At 42.2% G+C, this 20,536-nt stretch overlaps 1 protein-coding gene and 1 non-coding gene across 4 annotated transcripts in view; one reads left to right on the forward strand and one right to left on the reverse strand.

Moving 5' to 3' along the window:
* ANO6 (anoctamin 6) overlaps positions 1-20,536 on the forward strand; it is a 330,625-nt gene that overhangs the window by 124,401 nt on the left and 185,688 nt on the right. For 2 of the 3 annotated variants that reach the window (XM_003941475.4, XM_003941474.4), the window contains exon 1: positions 16,440-16,609. The exons of the other annotated variant lie outside the window; for it this stretch is intronic. In XM_003941475.4, the coding sequence (XP_003941524.1) occupies positions 16,540-16,609 (70 nt within the window). In that variant the 5' untranslated portion in view covers positions 16,440-16,539. Of the gene's footprint in view, positions 1-16,439; positions 16,610-20,536 lie in introns of those variants that run through there. 3 annotated transcript variants of the gene reach the window in all.
* On the reverse strand, positions 11,945-12,084 carry LOC120360791 (U4 spliceosomal RNA). Its single transcript, XR_005577210.1, has one exon. It is a non-coding gene; the product is annotated as a U4 spliceosomal RNA (small nuclear RNA).

Below are 20,536 nucleotides of genomic sequence, written 5' to 3' on the forward strand. Positions count from 1 at the left end.
TTCCTCCTTCCCATATGCTGGGACATGATTATGATGGTGACCTAGCTTTGGCCATGCAGGAGACAACAGTGGCAAGAGAAAGGAAATTTGGGTTTCAGATTGACATCATGGAGCAGAGCTGCTCCAACAATCTGAAATGCATGCTCACACTGGCCTGTTAAGAGGGACAGAAATAAACTTTAATGAATGAAGCCACTACATTTTGTAGTCTTTTTAACATAGCAGTTCACACTATAACCTGGAAAATATCCTTGTTATGTATCCTTTGTGTTTAACCTCTCAGAATCTCAGTTTTCTCTTCTGTAAACGGGATAATTTCTACCACACATCCATGGTGTGAAGACTAAATGAGAAAACCAGAACCTCACACATGAGAGGTGCCCAATGAATACAGCTGATCCACCAACAAGATTCACCACTAAATCTGCAGTGTCTAGCACAGTGCCAGCACATAGTATGCCCTCAATAAATATTTATTGAAAGAAATAAATTAGTCAGTCACAGGCCAGAGTGGAGGTTGTAAGTGGCCAGAAATCCTGAGTGTTAACACTCCTATTGTGAGGATTAATTGATGCTACATGTGTGAAAGTCCTTAGCAAATGCGTGACTCATAGTAGGCCCTCAAATAAAAGTTTTCATCAGACTATAAGCTTCTTGAGGATGTGTTCTGTGTCTTGTTTACCACTATGTCCCAAGTGGACAGCCCATAGTAAGAGTAAGTAAATATTTGTTGTGTGAGGAGAACATTGATATACAATGTGTGAGCTATTTTTATCTCCAACAGGTCTCTTCCTCTCACCACAAAGAAGGAAACTGATATACAAAGTTAAGCAATTTGCCCAAGTTGACACAGCTTCTAAGTAGCATAGTAAAGACTTGAGCTAAATCAAGGTCTAATTAGGTTCATATTTAGAGATCTTCTCATTTTCAACCTAGGTAGATACTCTTTTTCTAGAGCAGACTTTGAGACAAGAGGAGAGACTTGAAAAGAGGAAGTTGAGGCTGGGCGTAGTGGCTCACACCTGTAATCCAAGCACTTTGGAGGCCAAGGTGGGCAGATCACCTGAGGTTGGGAGTTCAAGACCAGCCTGACCAACATGGTAAAACCCCATCTTTATAAAAAAAAAAAAAAAGGAAGTTGAGTTAGAACATTTTCTCTTATTTTACAAATTTGCTTAGCACATAATATGAGAGTATACTATGTGTCATACTACAGTGCTTAGCAAATTTGTAAAACACATAACCCTACAGCAGGGAACAGTTTTTCCATTCCTTGCTTCTTAGAAGGTGCAAACTGTTCAAAAGCATCTCCTCTCATTTTTTCCTCCTATTTATGGTAGGTATAACTAGACCTTTTGGATCCCTATGGAAAAACAATTCAACAACTTTTTTAAAAGACTCATTGTTAAGTGACCAGATTAACACATACTCAGCCTTTAGCCTGGGGTAGTATTTATGCAATAGAAGAGATAAAGGGAGAAGCTACCCAGCAGGGTTATCATGTTCTTACTCTAGCTGATTTGAAATGCCTTTTACACTTTCATCATAACTACCAAAACAACAGATGAGTCACTGATCCTCAACGAGATAAGTCACTGCTCTTCAGCAAGGGGATAAGCAGAACTAGTTATCCTATCAGGCTGAGCAGTTGATTATGAATGATGTGGTTAGAGTGCCTTCAAGGAAATGCTGAAGGGGGCAAGGTTCTTCTTCCTGGTATCTGCCCACCCCATTATCACTCTATAAACTATTACCACTATTAGAGGGATATTGTTTTTAACAACTGTCTGATAATGAAGATACTGGCTGATCAGATTTTTTTTTTCTTTGAGACGGAGTCTCACTCTGTCACCCAGGCTGGAGTGCAGTGACATGATCTTGGCTCACTGCAACCTCCACCTCCGGGGTTCAAGCCATTCTTCTACCTCAGCCTCCCAAGTAGCTGGGATTACAGGTGCTCACCACTATGCCCAGCTAATTTTTTGTATTTTTTGTCAAGACAGGGTTTCACCATGTTGGCCAGGCTGGTCTCGAACTTCTGACCTCATGATTTGCTGGCCTCGGCGTCCCAAAGTGCTGGGATTACAGGCGCCAGCCACCAAGCCCAGCCTGATTAGGTTTTAAGGTAAATGCTTTTGCAGGGATATTTTTAAATTTTAAAAAAACAGGTAAGGAAGAAAAGTTCCAGGACTTTGGAACTTATAAAGGAGAACAATGTCCCCTTTATAGCCTTTTTCACTGTTTAGATTCAGAAATGTTGTCTCTATGGTATCTCTGGACTGCTTGCTGACTTTTGAAAAATGGAGACCTATAACTTGATCAACCTTCCATATTTCTTCTCGGGACCCACTCACCCCAATAAAATAAATTGATATTTATTTGTATTATATATTACATGTGTCCATGTGTTTGCGTGTGTGTATTCCTAGGTTTAGAAAGTTTCTACAAGTATTACCTATAAATGTTGTATTTGGGTTGAGATGTCTATGACGATATTTAATGTTTTTCTTCCTTTTTGAGACAGAGTTTCACTCTTGTTGTCCATGCTGGAGGAGTGCAGTGGTGAGATCTTGGCTCACTGCAACCTCCCTGTCCTGGGTTTTAAGCAATTCTCCTGCCTCCGCCTCCCAAGTAGCTGGGATTACAGGCATGCGCCACCACAAGCAGCTAATTTTTGCATTTTTAGTAGAGACGGGGTTTGTCTCTGTTGGTCAGGCTGGTCTTGAACTCCCGATCTCAGGTGATGTGCCCACCTCGGCCTCCCAAAGTGCCAGGATGACAGGCGTGAGCCACTGCTCGGGGCCCATTCTTTCTTTTTAACCACTTTCTTCTCTCACCACTCATTAGGGTTTTTTTCTAACCTGAAACACAAAAGTGGATACTGTTCAGTGTGGCCATTTAGAAGCCATGTCAGTTCTCTTCCTGCCCTCTCTTCTGCCCCTGGAGATGAGGAAGAAAGAGGCTCTGAAGGTTTGCTATCCTGGGTCTAAATATATGGACTTTCCTTTGTGAGAAGCTGTAGCCATGAAGGATGGAGCCTGCCTTCCAGCCAATGTGGTCATATCCCTCAGGTCATGATTGCCTTTCCACGTGGATGCTTTACCCCCATGTGGAAATCAAGGCCACCCCACATTTACCCCAGTGGTGGTTAAATATATAGGCAAGGAAGACCCCTGCCCATACAACCTTCCCTCACCTGAACTTTCTGTGAATTCTGAGGTCTGGAATAGGTTCTGATAGAAAAAAAGAAAAAAAAAAAAACTTTATCACACTAGAACATATAAGGGAAAAAAAGTGGGGAACAAAGGTGCATTTGAGGAGAGAAAGAATTTGGAGATGGATCAGGGTTTAAACTGTTGACTTAATGAACAGAAGGGAAAAACAGTATGAGGCTAGGGACATTTTCTGGAATTTTCAGACCTTTGGTAAAAATCCTAAGCCTTTTTTCTGTGTTCTTGCCATTGTGTGTATGAGACACAGGAGTAGCAGGAAGGTGGAGGTGGAGAGAAGAGGGAAAGAAAGCAGATTTCAGTCAGAGAAATTCCTCGTGAAGAAGCAACCATGTGACTTCCCTTCACACCCAGTTTTAAAATATAGTCAATCTTCTGCTTGGAGGGTGAAGGAGCTGTGATAGTACCAAGGGGCTGGTAAAACCAAATCAGGCTACACATGGGTACAGCATGGATTTAAAACAAACTCCCTTAGTAACAATTATAATCTACATATTCTCAAAAGTCATTCAAAAGTATAAAAACAATGCATTAATGATTGTTTAGGAATACCAAATCTTACATAAATTAGGAGGAGGAAAACTAATTATTGGTTTTTAAAAAAACAGTCCATTATAATTACGTTTTTTTAAGCTTTCATTTCTGGGATCAAAGAGAAACACAATAGATAGCCCCCATTGCCTGCACAACTCTTTCCTGCATTCAGTGGCAGGGCTGGAATCCACAGGCTCCTTCTTCATAGCAGCCAGAGACAGCGTCCCTGGGGGTAACAGCATTATACATCTGATTGCCAATACAGAGGTCGTCCCACCGTGCAATGTGGTTCAACTTTGTCAGTAACAAAACAATGAGTGGCTTCTCAATTGCAGTGGACCCCCAGGTTGCAAGTCATGTAACCTGAGCATGCCAGATGAACCAAATGTGCCCGATTTGTGCCCTGGAGCCAGCCAGAATGAAAAAGTCAACCACTTGCAGAACGTAGGTACCAGGATCAAGAAATGGGGACCAAATTAGGAAGCAAGGGGTAACATATTTTGTTGCGGTAGGAACTTAAAAACCAAGGACCCGGTACCATCTTGTTACATGACCCAATCAGATCATGCCTCCTTACATTTTCCTATCTCTCTCATAGTTACTCTGCCCAGGAAACGTGCCCCTAGACCTAGCTCAGGGAGACAGATTTGACTGAGCATTGCTTCCTATCTCCTTGCTGGTCAAACTTGCAATAACACTTTTTATTTTCTTAAAAGTTAGTCCCATGGTACTGGCTTCTATGTGCATCAGGAAGCAAGCCTATTGCTCAGCAACACTGCTTTGCAGTAAGCACAATGTGGCATCCATGGCTGCATTGTCCAGTCAAAAGAGACAACTTCTTATGTGTTTACAGTTTTTTAAGGCCAGGCATGGTGGCTTACACCTGTTATCCCAGCACTTTGGGAGGCCAAGGTGGATCACTTGAGGTTAGGAGTTCAAGAACAGCCTGGCCAACATGGCAAAACCCAGTCTTTACTGAAAATACAAAAATTATCTAGATATGGAGGCATGTACCTGTAATCCCAGCTACTCAGGAGGCTGAGGCACGAGCATTGCTTGAACCTGGGAGGCGGAGGTTGCAGTGAGCCAAGATTGTGCCACTGCACTCCAGCCTGGGCGACAGAGTGAGACTGTCTCAAAAAAAAAAATATATATATATATATATATATATATATATTTATATTTTTATATATAGATTTATTTATATATATTTTATATATATATATTTTTTAATTCTTTTACATATATATAAATTGTAGAGGTTTTTTGCCTCTATTATCATAACATAGACTTTAGAAAGATCCTAGCATAGCATTTAACATTTCATATTCTGAAAGCAAATGGAAAGAGAATTCTGTCTTCAAATAAATTTAAGAAATTATTTGCTAAATTCAGGCAAACAGGATTTATTACAGGAGGGTTTCTGAGAGGCTTTGTGAATCACAAAGAGAGGATATTGTGTGAGGCATTTCCCAATCATATTTGGCCACCAACATCTATTTCCTTCTCTCTCTCTCTCTCTCACTCACTCTCCCTCTTTTTCTCTCTCTCTCTCCCTCTTTTTCTTTCAGTTGCTGTTGTTTTCTGTTAATCATGTTATGTCAGAGGGCTAGAATTCCAAGGAGCAACATAAAAGCCTTCTTTAGGAGCTTAATATTTTATTAGTTCAACAAATGTTTCTGAAGCCATCTAGATAGCATTTCTTACTAAGCCCTATTATGCATCAGGCATTGTTCTAGCTGTTGAGGATGCTGGGTTGAAGAGACAAAGTCTTTGCCCTCAGTGAGCTTGCTTAGATTTACTCAAGAAAGATAGGCAACAAACAGGTAAACAACTAAGTCTCACAATGCAGTGGAAAAAAATGAAAAAGCCTAAGGTGACCCATTTGAGCCAACAGCAGGATGAGAAGGAATGGGAGCTTGTGAAGACCAGGAGGAATCTTTTGTGGAAATAAGAATGGATATCATAGAAATCCATGAGTCCACACAGATATAAATGAATGAATGAATGATGAATAGGGAAAAGGGGAAAAGTCTTTATTGCATTACAATGCAAGTAATAAATATCACTACTTGGCAACTGTCATGATAATAATGGCTTCAGACACAAAGCCAAAGCTGTGAGATGGAAACCCATTTGGCATGCTCATAGAAGCAAAAGAAGACAACGGTGGCTGGAGAGGTAAGAGCAAGAGAAGAGTGAAAAGAGATGAAGGCAGGAGCCAGCAGGGCCAAGTGAGGAAGTGTCCTTATCGAGCTAGAGGCGGCAGTAAGTCACTGAAGCCTTTACTTTTGGGTTTGTTTTTTTGTTTTAAGGTACATTCCAAATGACAGAGGAGATGCAAGAATATACAAGGTTCCCTAATTGTTCCCATATTAACCTACAAATCCACAGTACAGCCATCTAATCTAGGACATTAATACTGATATAACCCTTTCATCTAAGATATCTCATTTAATTTCTACAATTTTCTTAATAATGTCCTGATAGGAAGTCTTTTTCTCCTTTTCTTCCAGGATCCAATCCAGAATCATGGGTTCATTTAATTGTCATCTTTCTTTAATCTACTTCAATGTGGAATAATTCCTCAGTCTTTCCTTGTCTTTTGCAACCTAGACTTTTTTTTTAAGATAGTAGGCTAATTATTTTGTAGAATGCCCCTCAATTTGGGTTTATCTGATGTTTCCTCATGATTAGATTCAGGTTACCTTTATAATAGGAATTTGATAGAAGTTACGTGGTATTCCTCTCAGTATGGTGTATCAGATGGTATGTGATGTTACTTTGACTAATATCAGATTTGTTGTTCGTCAGATTCTTCCACTATAAAGTTATTATTTTTACCTTTGTAATGAAGTATTTTGTGGGGGAAAATCTTTGATACTACGTAAATGTCCCATTCCTCAATGAACTTTCACCTACTTGTTTTGGCATCCATTGGTGCTTTGTGTCTGAATCCATTATTACGACAGTTGCCAAGTAGTGATATTTATTACTTGCATTCTAATGCAATAAAGACTTTTCCCCTTTTCCCTATTCATCATTCATTCATTCATTTATATCTGTGTGGACTCATGGATTTCTATTATATTCAATAGGTTATAGTCTGTTACTTTATTTCTTTGGATGCTCAAATTTTCCCAGATTTGGTCAGTGGGAGCCCCTTCAGGCTACTTCCCATGCCCTTTTGATATGTCTTCATTATTTTTATTTTTTATTATTTTTAATTTTTTTTTGAGACAAGGTCTTGCTCTGTCACTGAGGCTAAAGTGCAGTGATACGATCATAGCTTACTGCAGCCTCAAACTCCTGGGCTCAAGAGATCCTCCTGCCTCAGCCTCCCAAGTAGCTAGGACTGTAGGTATATGCCACCACACCTAGCTAATTTATTTATTTTTTATTTTTTGTAGAGATGGGGGGAGTCTTGCTATGTTGTCCAGGCTGGTCTAAAATTCCTGGCCTCAAGTGATCTTCCTGCCTTGGCCTCCCATCTTCATCATTTTTAAAGCTCTTCCTTACTTTCTGAGCTGTGGAAATGTTACAGGCTCCTCTTGTGCATTTTCTGCCCAGTCCTGGAAGCAGCCATTTCTTCCAGGAGCCCTGTTCCTTTTAGCAACAAGCACCCAGATCTTGGTATTTAGAAACTAAGATCTGGGTGCTAAATGTGGTCATAGCTACGAGGATTTTATTTCCATTACACCTTCTCATTGGATTAAAGTAGGAAATGCAAAGATACACGCAACATATATATAAACATATAATGTACAAACATATGTACATCTATTTCTATATCTACCTAGCTAGGTTTATGTTTTAAAGTCCCATGACTTCACACTAATATCTCCAGTACCGAAGATGCTGAAGAAGAGTTGAGAATAAAGCTTGGGATATAGACAGGGGCTGAAGTCACAAGAAGGTTTGGCCACTATCTACTGTGCAATGGAAGCCCTTGGGGGAGTTTAAAAGAAGTGATTCCATCAGTTTTGTGTCAAGAGGATCATTCCTGCGGGAGAATGTATTGGAAAAGGAAAAATAAAAACGACTAAGGAGGTTTCAGCAGTAATCCAGTTAAGAACTCCAGCAGTTCCAATAGTTCCACACCCCCAGAGTATACAATTTACTGGTCTTTTCTCACTGTTTTACTTTTGGATCCCATAATACATTAGCAAAAGCATTCCCATGCTTATGCCCTCCATTTCCTCCCACTCTTTCCCTCTGTTGAACTCTCCTGGCCAAACTCAACGTTATTTATATACAACTGTCTACCTACTTGACATGTGCAGAGTGTACCTGGAAAAAAATGCATGACTACATTGACAGGTTTCACTTTACATTTCAATGCAATCCTTTGCTATTTCCCCAGTCCGTTTGCTTTTCAGCTGTCCTAGATAGACAGTCCATGTCTTTCTGCTTAAACCTTCTTCCATGTTCTCACTCCTGCTAATGACTCTATTTTCCATTCTACTGAGAAAACAGAAATTACTAAAAGATAGCTTCTGGACCTTGGTGACATTATGCTAAGTGAAATAAGCCCATCACAAAAAGACAAATATATATGATTTCACTTACGTGAGATATCTAAAGTGGGCAAAACTCATAGAAACAGAAAGCAGAATGGTAGTTGGGGGAGGAGGGATGGGGAATTGTTCAATGAGTACACAGTTTCAGTTTTGCAAGATGAAAAAGTTCCAGAGATCTATTATACAATAATGTGAACATATGTGACGTTACTGAACCATTCAGAAATGGTTAAGATAGTAAATTTGTTTTTTCTTTTTTACCACAATCTTAAAAAAAAAAAAAAGCTTCCTGTTTGCAGCTAAGTCTGCTCTCAGCAAGGTGCTCTCAGCCTACCCCCAGTCTCCTGTCTTGCAGATACTGACCCACATAGCTGTGTGGGATGGGGACCCTGGCCAACAAGGGCATCAACTTTGCCAAGGAAGGTGGTGCTCAGGGACTGGGATGTGGTGTGGGACTGGGCAGTTGAGTAGCAGCTGCAGGCCAGGGGCCTCAGCCTGCACTTGCATAGCTGGACGCCCACCACAGCCAACCATCCTTGCCCTGCATGACTACCTCCACCAGGACTGCTGGGGCTTCTCATGCTGGTCAGCAATGAGAGTATCACCTGCAATTTTGATCCCACACTCTTGTGTATTCACAAGCAGAGGTGTCAATGAAACCAAATCAGAGATGTCTGCATGGAGTTACTGCCCCCAAGGCAAAGAGGTGGATGTGTCCATTATGGAGAGTCTCAAAACTCCCAAAGATCTGCAGCCCAGAACTGCAGCAGCAGGTTCCAACTAAGACATGGAGGAGAACAAGTTTGTGGAAGATACAGAGAATGGAACACATGGAAGGAGGGCTGGCCCAACAGAGCATATGGAGGGAGGCAAATCGGCATCATTGACAGAAGTCTACGACAGGATGTGAGTCAAGGAAAGGTGACAAGATGCTCCTGAATGCACATTGCCCAGGTTGGTGACAACAAATTTGAGGGGTGCCCAAGACCATCAAGGAAGCAGAGATAACCTGAGTACTTGGCCCATTTGCTCCCAGATGTTGAGAGGCCCCATGGACACTTTGTTTGGGAAGAAAAAGTAAATGTTGACTCACATCTCCATTCTTTTTTAAGCATGATTTTGTTCACTTTCCTGATTCAACCAAAAATGACATTTAATTCTTGTCCAAAACAGCCCTCACTTTGAGTTGCCTGCTAAGTCTATGAAGTCTTTTGTGACTTCTTCCATGATAAACTGTAGGGAAAAAATGTGTAATTGCTGAAAATAATGAGTGAAAATCAACACATAAAGTGATTCTTTGTAAATATTCATTTATGCAGATTGTTTACAAGATGAAACACTTCCATCTCCAATGTATAGCTTCTAAAAATTAAGCCAAGGGAAGGTACAATATAACTCAGGGGTTGGCAAACTTTTTCTGGAAAGGGTCAGATAGTGAATATTTTCAGATTTGCAGGCCATACAGTCTCAGTAAATGAGATAAAAGGTGCCAAGAGGGCTCAGGTAATTCTGAGTTAAATACAGTCAGGAAAATATGCTCTTTGGTTAAGTATCAAAAATATTTAGCAACACTCTAGAAAGTGAGACATGTAAATTAAATACTAGTGAAAATACTATATGGCAAGTCAGTAAATGTCTTGGGGAATCCGGCCATGATGTGGTTTGCCCACTTGTTGAAACCACTGCTCTAATTATTGCAGGGGTTATTTTGAATCTCTTTGTTAAGTGAGATTCTCATGTCATATTTTGCCTGATACCTTGCTTTTTAAAGTATCGTATAGTTTAAAAATGGAATTAAAATCAAAATAACTTTGAGATTGTGTTATAAACCCCCTCTTCACCTCGCCTCGTTTCCCACCCCCAACCCCAGCAATAACTCGGATTCCATAATATTAAACTGAGCATGTGGATATTTTGTGGATCTTTGAGGTTTTCCATCCTGTATGACAATTGAGGACACTGGCAAAACTGTGGCTTCTACTCAACTTTTTTGAGCCCAGAAGTTCAAAACCAGCCTGGGCAACACAGGCAGACCAGGTATTTTAAAAAAATAAAATATTACCAAAGCATGCTGGCATGTGATACGGAGGAAGGCTACTTGGGAGGCTGAGGCAGGAGGAAGGCTTGAGCCTGGGAGGTCAAGGCTGCAGTGAGCTGTGATTGTGCCACTGCACTCCAGCCTGGGTGACACAATGAGACCCCGATCTTAAACAAAAAGAGAGAGAGAGAGAGACAGAGAGAGAGAGAGAGAGAGAGAGAGACAGAGAGAGAGACAGAGAGAGAGACAGAGAGAGAGAGAGGAAGGAAGGAAGAAAAGGAAGGAAGGAAGGAGAACAACAATAAAAGAGAGAAAGGAATCCCATTTACAGTAACCACAAAAGGTATACAATACCAAGGAATATAGCTTACCAAGGAGGTAAAAGATTTCTGCAATGAGAATTACAAAACACTGCAGCAAGAAATCAGAGATGACACAAAATAAAGGAAAAGCATTCCATGCTCATGGATTGAAATAATCAATATTGTTAAAATGGCCATACTGCCCAAAGCAATTTATACATTAAATCCTATTCCTGTCAATCTACCAGTTATGTTTCACAGAATTAGAAAAAAGCATTCTAAAATTCATATGAAATCAAAAACAGCCTGAATCACCAAAGCACTCCTAAGCAAAAATAATAATACTGGGCTGGGTGTGGTGGCTCACACCTGTAATCCCAGCACTTTGGTAGGCCAAGGTGGGTGGATTGTTTGAGGCCAGGAGTTTGAGACCAGCCTGGCCAACATGGTGAAATACTGTCTCTACTAAAAATACAAAAATTCACTGGGCATTGTGGTGTGCACCTGCAGTCCCAGCTACTTAGGAGGCTGAGGCAGGAGAATCACTTGAACCTAGAAGGCAGAGGTTGCAGTGAGCTGAGATCAAGCCACTACACTCCAGCCTCAGTGACAGAGCAAGACTCCATCTCAAAAAAAATAAAACAAAGTAAAATAAAATAAAATAGCAAAGATGTAGCAAAGAACAAGGAACATCACAGTACCCGACTTCAAAAAAAGGCTACAGTAACCAAAGTAGCAGGGTACTGTATAAAAACAGACACATAGACCAATGGAATAGGATTGAGAACCCAAAAATGAAGCCACATACCTGCAACCACCTGACCTTCGACAAAGTGAAAAACAGCAGTGAGGAAAGGGCTCCCTATTCAATAAATGGTTCTGGGATAACAGCTTAGTCATATGCAGAAAGTTGAAACTGGACCTCTTTCTTTCACCACATACAAAAGTTAACTCAAGATAGATTCAAGACTTAAATGTAAGACCTAAAGCAATACAAACCTTGGAAGAAAACCTAGAAAATACCATTCTGGACATTGTCTTGACAAAGTATTTATGACTAAGTCCTGGAAAGCAATGGCAACAAATACAAAAATTGACAAGTCAAGTGGGACCTAGGAAAGAGCTTTGGCATGGCAAAAGAAACTATCAGCAGAGTATATAGACAATTTACGGAACGGGAGAATGTATCAGACAAAGGTCTAATAACTAGAATCTGTAAGGAACTTAATTCAATAAACAAAAAAAAAAACAATCCCATTAAAACATGGGAAAAGGACATCAACGAATACTTCTCTCTCTCTCTCTCTCTCTCTTTTCTAGTCTCCGTAGAGACTGTCAAAAATTGCCAATGCCAACTATATTGTAAGTCCTCACAATGGGGTGTTGGTAAAAGTTTTCAATTAGCAATAATCACGCCTTGGATAAACTCATTGGCCATGATACTGCCACTGCGCAAAGCTAATGAACACTTCTCAAAAGCAGATATACACATGGACAGTAAATATATGAAAAAAAAAATGCTCATTATCACTAATCATTAGAGAAATGCAAATCAAAATCACAATGAGATACCATCTCATACCAGTCAGAATGCCCATTACTAAAAAGTCGAAAACAACAGACGTTGTCCAGGTTGTGGAGAAAAGGCAATACTTATACACTGCTGGTGGGAATGTAAATTAGTTCAGCCATTGTAAAAAGCAGTTTGGAGATTTTTCAGAGAACTCAGAAATAGCATGCAGCCATAGGAAAGAGCCAAATCATGTCCTTTCCTGCAGCATGGATGCAGCTGGAGGCCATTATCCTAAGCAGATTAATGCAGGGACAGAAAACCAAATACTGTAGGTTCCTACTTATATATGAGAGCTAAACACTGAATACGTAGGGATACAAAGATGGAAACAATAGACACTGGAGACTGCCGGGAGAGTGGGAGAGGGGTAGGTTGGAAGGCTACCTATGGGGTACTATGCTCACTACCCTAGGTGACAGGATCATTCATTCACCAAACCTCAGCAACACACAATTTACCCATAACAAAACTGCACATGTACCCCCAGAGCCTAAAATAAAAGTGGAAGAAGGAAAAAAAAAAAAAAGGAATTTCAGGATGGCAACCACAGAACCTTTTTTAAAAAATTAAGTTCCAGGATACATGTGTATGATGTGCAAGTTTGTTACATAGGTAAACATGTGCCATGATGCACCTATCAACCCATCACCTAGGTATTAAGCCCCACATGCATTAGCTATTTATCCTGATGCTCTCCCCCTGCACCCCACCCTCCCACGGACCCCAGTGTGTGTTGTTCCCCTTCCTGTGTTGATGTGTTCTCACTGTTTAGCTCCCACTTATGAGAACATGTGTTTAGTTTTCTGTTCCTGTGTTAGTTTGCTGAAGATAATGGCTTCCAGCTCCATCCACGTCCTTGCAAAGGACTTGATCTTATTCCTTTTTGTGGCTGCATAGTATTCCATGGTGTATATGTACCACATTTTGTTTATTCAGTCTATCATTGATGGGTATTAACCACAGAACATTTAAATCCCAAGCATTAGGCCCATAAGACTGTAGGATTCTATGTGAATACACTGTTTGAATGCCCATGCACCTGTCCCTATAAAGTTATAGGAAAGATACTGTTATAACTTTCCTGCAACAGTAAAGTTATAGGACTGAATGAGTTCTATAGGGAAAGATGAGAAGAAAAGAGGCCCAAGACCTGAAGCTAGAAAAGCAACAACATTTAAAGGATGGGCAAAGAAAGAATATCCTGGTGGCCAAAAGTTGTAGTTAATGACGAATGAATGAGAAAATAATGGTTCTGTGATCCCTGTTGCAAATACAAATAACCTGGCTATATATTAAGAACATTTTATTTCACAAATTATTATTGTATGGATGATAATCCTTCAGGGAAAAGAGTGTGGTTCTTACACAGGCCTATTATCTTGGCTATTTTTGAGGCATATATTACTCAGCTGAAAAAAATGCACAAGAGAAGTGGTAGGAAATAAAATGGATTAGAGGAAAGAATGGAATTTACTAGTAATAGACTCATAGTTAGAACCTAAGTTAGCAATTCAGTTCCCTTCTAGCAACAGCTATGTTTACATATAAGGCCAACAATGTTTCTCTGCAACATTTATCAAGCAAGAAAAATGTAAACTCTTATAATCTGTGAAGAATTCTAAATGACTAATTGAAACTTGTTGAAAAACCAACTACAATAATTAACTACAAAGTAACTTTGAGCAAAGTCTTAGTACATAAAAATGAGAACATCTGGTGAAAGAACTATGGCAGGAAGTTGATGAGACTTTGAATTTAGAATCGGTGGGGAAAAAAGTGATCTGAAAAAAAAAAATGGATTTGGACTCTCTGGAGATGGTTTATGAAGTGGCTATGAGCACAGCTTCTAAAACAAGCTGTTCGGGTTTCAATCCTGGCTCCGTTGTTTACTCCCTGTGTGAGTTTGGACAAGCTGCTAAAGTTGCTTCATACCTGAGGAAGAGGATAGCAATCTCTAGGGTTGTTACATGGATTAAATGACTGGATGCCTATAAAACACATAAAACTTTTCCTAGCACATAAAAAGTACTACACAAGTTTGTTCTATGAGTATTGTAAAAATTGATCATGTAACCAAAACACTTTTGAAGTTTCTACTTTTAGTGAGTTTCACAAGCTCAGGTGAGAAACTTCAGTAAAAGAAAAGAATCTCTTCTCATCTTTCTTCTCCCATTGTTTTTTTTTCCTCCTATCTTCAGAGTACTGTACTGTCTCTTTTACTGAAAACAATTCTCTTTATTCAAAAAAAGTATGTTCAGTAGCAAGTATAGTGTTTCCCAGATATTTTCTTTTTTTCTTTTTTCTTCCCTCTCACACTGTCCGGAGATTTTTTTTTTTTTTTTTTTTTTTTTTTTTGACACAGTCTCGCTTTGTCGCTAGGCTGGAGTATAGTGGTATGATCTTGGCTCACTGCAACTTCCGCCTCCCAGGTTCAACCGATTCTCCTGCCTCAGCCTCCCGAGTAGCTGGGACTACAGGTGTGGGCCACCACGCCCAGCTAATTTTTTGTATTTTTAGTAGCGATGGGGTTTCACCATGTTGTGGTCTCGATCTGACCTTGTGATCCACCCGCCTCGGCCTCCCAGAGTGTTGGGATTACAGGTGTAAGCCACCACACCCAGCCCACAGATATTTTCTTAAAAGGGTAATTTCATCATGTCTTTGAATGTATATATTCATTGCTGTTTTCCCACTTAGATTGGTCTCAATGTTTTCTTTCATTCATAGAAAACATTAAAAATAATTTAGGGAGCTGAGGTGTAAGGATTGCTGGAGGCCAGGAGTCCGAAACCAGCATGGGCAACATAGACCCCATCTCTACAAAAAATTTTAAGAATTAGCCCCACGTGATAAGGATTACTGGAGGTCAGGAGTTCAAAATCAGCCTGCGCAACATAGTGAGACCCCTGTCTCTACAAAAATTTTAAGAAGTAGCCCCACGTGGTTGTGTGCTCCACTTGTAGTTCTAGTTACCGAACTCCCATCTGGGCAACAGAGCGAGACCATCTCAAAAAAAATATATGAAAGAAAAAAATGCACAATAGATTTAGGGTTATTGCAATAACCCTAGCCCTTCAGTGGAAAAAAATTTTAAAAATTCAATGAGTAGACAATAACACATATAACCAATATTTCATATATACCTTCTAGCCCTTTTGAGAAGTAAAAATTGACCAACCTGAATAATTTTTTTGAAAAAGTTTTGTAAACCCACGATCCCCAAAATCTGCTGTTCAAACAACTCCACGTGTCTTTAAAGTACTCAATCCCTTGGGATTTGTCCTATCGGTCCCTTTGGTTTCCAGGAAAGCATTAAAAATAAAAATAAAAACTCTGTCTTATTTTATTTCACCACGTTCTTTTCCCTTATTATAGCTTTCCACATTGCTTTAGAAGAGTTCACATCTAAGCCTAGTGACCTTCAGCTGCTTCTGCCTCTTAGAGGCACGGGACGAACAGGCTGCAGGCTTCCGCGGTTATCTTCCGACCACTCCCCGCGCGCTCCTGCGGGCGGGGTAGGGGGCGCTTCTCCACCACCCGGAGCTCAGTGTATGCGGAAATCCTCCTGCCTTTGTGCACACGCCTATTGAGAGTATTTTCTCCACCCCCACCCCCGTCCGTCCCGCCCCTTCTTCTTTTGCTTATTCCGTGTGAGTTTCGCCTCTCCTCCCACCCCCACTTCCCCGTGATCTTACCCTGCCTCTACAGATTCCACTTTCCCCACTTCGGAGTTCGAGCAATTCAACATCCCCTATTATTAGCTCCACGTCGCCTTTCATCGCCATTCAAACGAGCTCGCCTGCCAGGGTGGTGCAGTCGTGCTGTGGCGGCATTTCGCCCCCTCTCCAGTATGAGGCTAAAACAAAGCGAGCCGCAGTGTGTGTCCACGCACGGCCTTGGAAGGAACACTGCCCTGCTGGGGACCCATGCTCGGGGAACCCCGTTCACTCCCGCCCTCGCGTGTTCCCGCCCCGTCCTCCAGCGAGTCCCCCGCGCGCAGGACGGGACTGCTCCCTCTCCACGCCCGCCCGCCGACTTCCTTCTGCGCGCCCAGTAAAGCCGGGGAAGTGCGATCCCTCCGCAGCGCGCCGCGGCGGCCGCACTGGGCATGCTCAGTCTCCGGCCCGGCTCGGCAGGCGGGAGGCTTCCTCGGGCGCTGGGCTCGGGTCGGCGGGCGTCTGGGCGCGGCTTTCCCAGGCGTGGGCTGGGCGGAGCGGACCCTGAGCCCGGGCTGCACGCGCCCCGCGGTCCCCGACTCCACCCCCGGGAAAGCTGCGCTGTTCCGGAACCTGGCAGCCCCCAACTTCGTGCCAAGTTCGGAGCCGCCTTCTGAGGGAGAGACATGAAAAAGATGAGCAGGAACGTTTTGCTACAAATGGAGGACGAGGAGGACGACGACGATGGGGATATCGGTGAGTGCAGGGTCCCAGCGTCTCCACCCGAGAGCCCGAGCCAGCGCGGGAAGAAGTGCGGGGACTGCGCGGGGGCGCTGCGCTCACCGCAGGGGAGGTTGGCCGGGACCCTCGGCCGCTCCGGGCGGGGGAGGAAGCCTGCTGTCCCCTGCTGGTTGCAGACTCGGGCCCGGGTGCGGCCCCTGCGGGGGCGGAGGCGCGGGGCGCGTGGTGGCCGGGAGGACAGGCGGGGGATTCCGCCCCTGAAAAGTCTGGCAGCAGCGGGGACGCCTTCGCGTGCTAAAGTCTCCACTCAGAAGCAACTTTGGGGTCACTTTCCCGCTTCCCACAATGCTAGGGATGCCCAGGAGCCTGGGCACAGGGGTGAGCCCCAGAGTGGGGTCCTGGGAGTGGGCCCGCGTTTGGAGGACCGGGTGTGACCCACCTGAATCCTCTTTAAAGTAAAAGCCGACCAAAGGCTCTGGGAGGGTTGAGGCCGGGGGCGGCGGCCCCGGGTAGTGATTTGTGGTCGCGAGGCGCGCGCTGAGAACCCTTTCCCACCTGCGGAGCCCGCCAGGGCAGTGATGAGAGGAGGAATCCCCCAGGCAGGGTGGACTGCAGGGCATTTCCCACGAGTCCTGAGGGTCCCTGGGGATTGGGGAGCAAATTTGGGGTGCCCCATTTCTAGCTAAAAATGCATGGAAGTGACAAGCCGAACGGAGGGAGAGCTGTTTTAAGAGAAAGAAAAAGGCAAACCAAAGGGGTGGGAGGACTAGAGAGAAAATCAGGCCCCTAAAGAGAACACTGTCGGGGGATAATGGCATAATGTCTCTCCAGAAGACTGTAATTAAATTACCATGTCAGTCTGTTGTGGCGACTCGGCTTAGTCTGGATGCCAAATCAATTTTAAAGCAGAACAGATCCTGCTGATGTTCCAAAGCCTGTTGTTCTCTAATAACTTCAAAAGTAACGTAATTTTAGGAATTGGGTGTGGTTTTTTTTTTCTGTCACATTTTAAGCACGAATCATTTAGATCAAAAGAATTTGGTAGCTTCTTGGTTGTCCAGGGACAAATCCAGTAAAGGAGATTACAACACTCTATTGTTTAGTTTCACCTTTCATTCATTCATTTAAGAACAATTTACTAGATTTTCATCCTTAAGGGGGGAGCAAATAGTAGTAGTTTTTATAGGAGAGAAAATGGAAGCGCACAGGTTGGTCTGCCCAGCTTCTCACACTTTGAAACCCAGGTTTTCGGACTTGTAAGACCAGTGCAGATTAATACTCTTATTACTGGGTCACAATGACTGCTATTACTATTGAGCAAGATTAAGTAGTACCTGATAATTGCATTAACTACAAATCTTACGAGCGAAGTTTAAAAAGTTATAAAATTGGCACAGTCTGTTTCCAAGGAAAGTATTCTTGTCTCTTATGATGAGGTGCACTGTTTATAATGAGTATTGTAAGTAAATGAAGGTAGAAGCTCAAATAGAAACTGAAGTAATCAAGAGGCTCTGAGCTTTATTTTACTGTTCCACCAATAAATCTCAGTTCAGAAAGTAATTTGGTCTAGCCTGTGTTTACGTATTTAGGCATCGTATAAATTTATCTGAAGTGTGTGGCAATAAGCTCTTTTTATTTTTAATATCTAGTTTTGTCAAGTCAAAGTGTAGATATATTTAAGAAAAAGTTAAATATCTCTACTCTTCCCCACCCTCTAGAAACTACTAATATTAATACTTTACTGTTCATATTAGTAAGGCATTTCCCACTCTCCCTGAGGGGCCCTGGGGCCTCTACTATAGGGGTCATCTCAACACGTTTTATGTCAAGCAACAGGTACCATTTAAACAGGGCTTGGCAATTTTTTTTCTTTCAGTAAATGAAAAGGTATGTTGATATTCTAACCCCCAGTATCTATGAATGTGATTTATTTTGTTTCTTTTTTTTTTTTTTTCTGGAGACAAGGTCTTGTTCTGTCACTCAGGCTGCAGTGCAGTGATTCGATCATGGCTTACTGCAGCCTCGACCTCCTGGGCTCCAGTGATCCTCCCACATCAGCCTCCCAAGTAGCTGGGACTTCAGGCACCACCATGTCCACTTGGTTGATTGTTTTTTTGGAAATACAAATTTAATGTGGATTGCAGTGATTTTGTATCAGAAAATATTTAACTGTGTCCACGTTAAGTTTATGCCTTTACAAAAGAGTAAGACTTTTTAAAGATTACTGGGATTAGGCTGATAGTGGTGCACCACCTTTTACAAAATAATTATTTCCAACTGTGCAGAGGAGGCTGGTAAAATGAAGATAATAATTTTAACCTCAGCCTTCAGTTTTGCAATGCAGGTCTCTGTTAACGCTATTGACTAATATATTTCTCCTAGTACTTGATTGTCACTGTCAGTAGTTGTATAATACTTTGAAACCTATTTGTGTACTGAAGATTTCTGTGAAATCCCTCTATTAATATTACCTTTATAATTAGAGTGGGAGAATTATGATTTTAGAGACGGGGTCTTGCTCTGTCACTCAGGCTGGAATGCAGGGTCAAGATCATAGTTCCCTGCAGCCTTAAACTCCTGGCCTATAGCGATCCTCTTGCCTTGACTTCCTAAAGCTCTGGGATTACAGGTGTGAGCCACTGTACCCAGCTAATTTAATTAGTGAATTAAATTGAGCATCTCTTCCTGTTGTTAGTATGGAAAGCTATAGGAACAGGAGAATTATTTTGACAGGAGTTCCTGGGTAAACCATCTGACATTATAATGGCCCAATTTGCAGGAGACCAAAAAACAAAACAAAAAACAAAAAAATAACTTTCTCACTGGATGTGGTCCCTGATTGTATAATAGAGATGCTTTATGTACGTACGTGGAAATGTACCCTCTAGTAGCTGGGATTTAGGGCCTTTTAAACAGTAGATTTGTGCTTACTTTTGAAACACTGTACTTTTATTTATTCATTTAGAGACAGGGTCTCCCTCTGTCTCTCAGGTAGGAGTGCAGTGGCACAATCACAGCTCACTGCAGCCTTGACCTCCCAGGCTCAAGCACTTCTCCAACCTCAACCTCTCGAGTAGCTGGGACCACAGGCCTGTGACAACACCCCTGGCTAATTTTCTTTTTTCTTTTAGTAGAGACGCAGTCTCAGGGCTGCCCAGACTAGATTCAAACTCCTGAGGTTAAGTGATCCTTCTACCTAGGCCAGGCATCCCCAAACTTTACACAGGGGGCCAGTTCACTGTCCCTCAGACCGTTGGAGGGCCGCCACATACTGTGCTCCTCTCACTGACCCCCAATGAAAGAGGTGCCCCTTCCTCAAGGGCGGCGGGGGGCCGGATAAATGGCCTCAGGGGGCCGCAGTTTGGGGACGCCTGACCTAGGCCTTCAGAAGTGCTGGGATTACAGGAGTGAGCCACCTCTCCAGCTCTTTAGTACTTTGTGTCAGTGTTGCCTTCTAGTTTAGAAGGAACTGATCTGGAGAATTAAGAATGGTATATCTCACTATGGGGATCTTTACTTTGTTTACTTAAGTCATGGCCGGCAGAAATTATTTCCAAAGGTTTGCTCGTGTGGCAACCTGTTGGCATTTGAGCATTTTTGCAATAGGCCACTTATTTCTAAAGCAACGCCACCAGCCAACCATTGAAGCCACATCCAGGCAGTAGTGGTGGGAAATTTGTGGTTTGAAGCCCCTGTTGTGCTGGTGGAGATCATGTTGCTGAAAGCCCCTGGAAGGCGGGTTGTGTGCTACCTTGCCAAGTGTGCAAGAGTGTGCTCGGCTGGTTTTTGCCCCTTCTTTCCTCCACTAATTAGTGAATTAAATTCAGCATCTCTTCCTGTTAGTGTAGAAAGTGATAAGAAGAGCTTTTATAGCCAGAATGCAGAATCAGATTAGCATGCTGCTTTATTTTGTTTCTTGCATTTTGTTCTCTATGATCAAGC

The sequence above is a fragment of the Saimiri boliviensis genome, chromosome 7, assembly GCF_048565385.1.
Source record: "Saimiri boliviensis isolate mSaiBol1 chromosome 7, mSaiBol1.pri, whole genome shotgun sequence".
Classification (NCBI taxonomy): Eukaryota; Metazoa; Chordata; class Mammalia; order Primates; family Cebidae; genus Saimiri; species Saimiri boliviensis.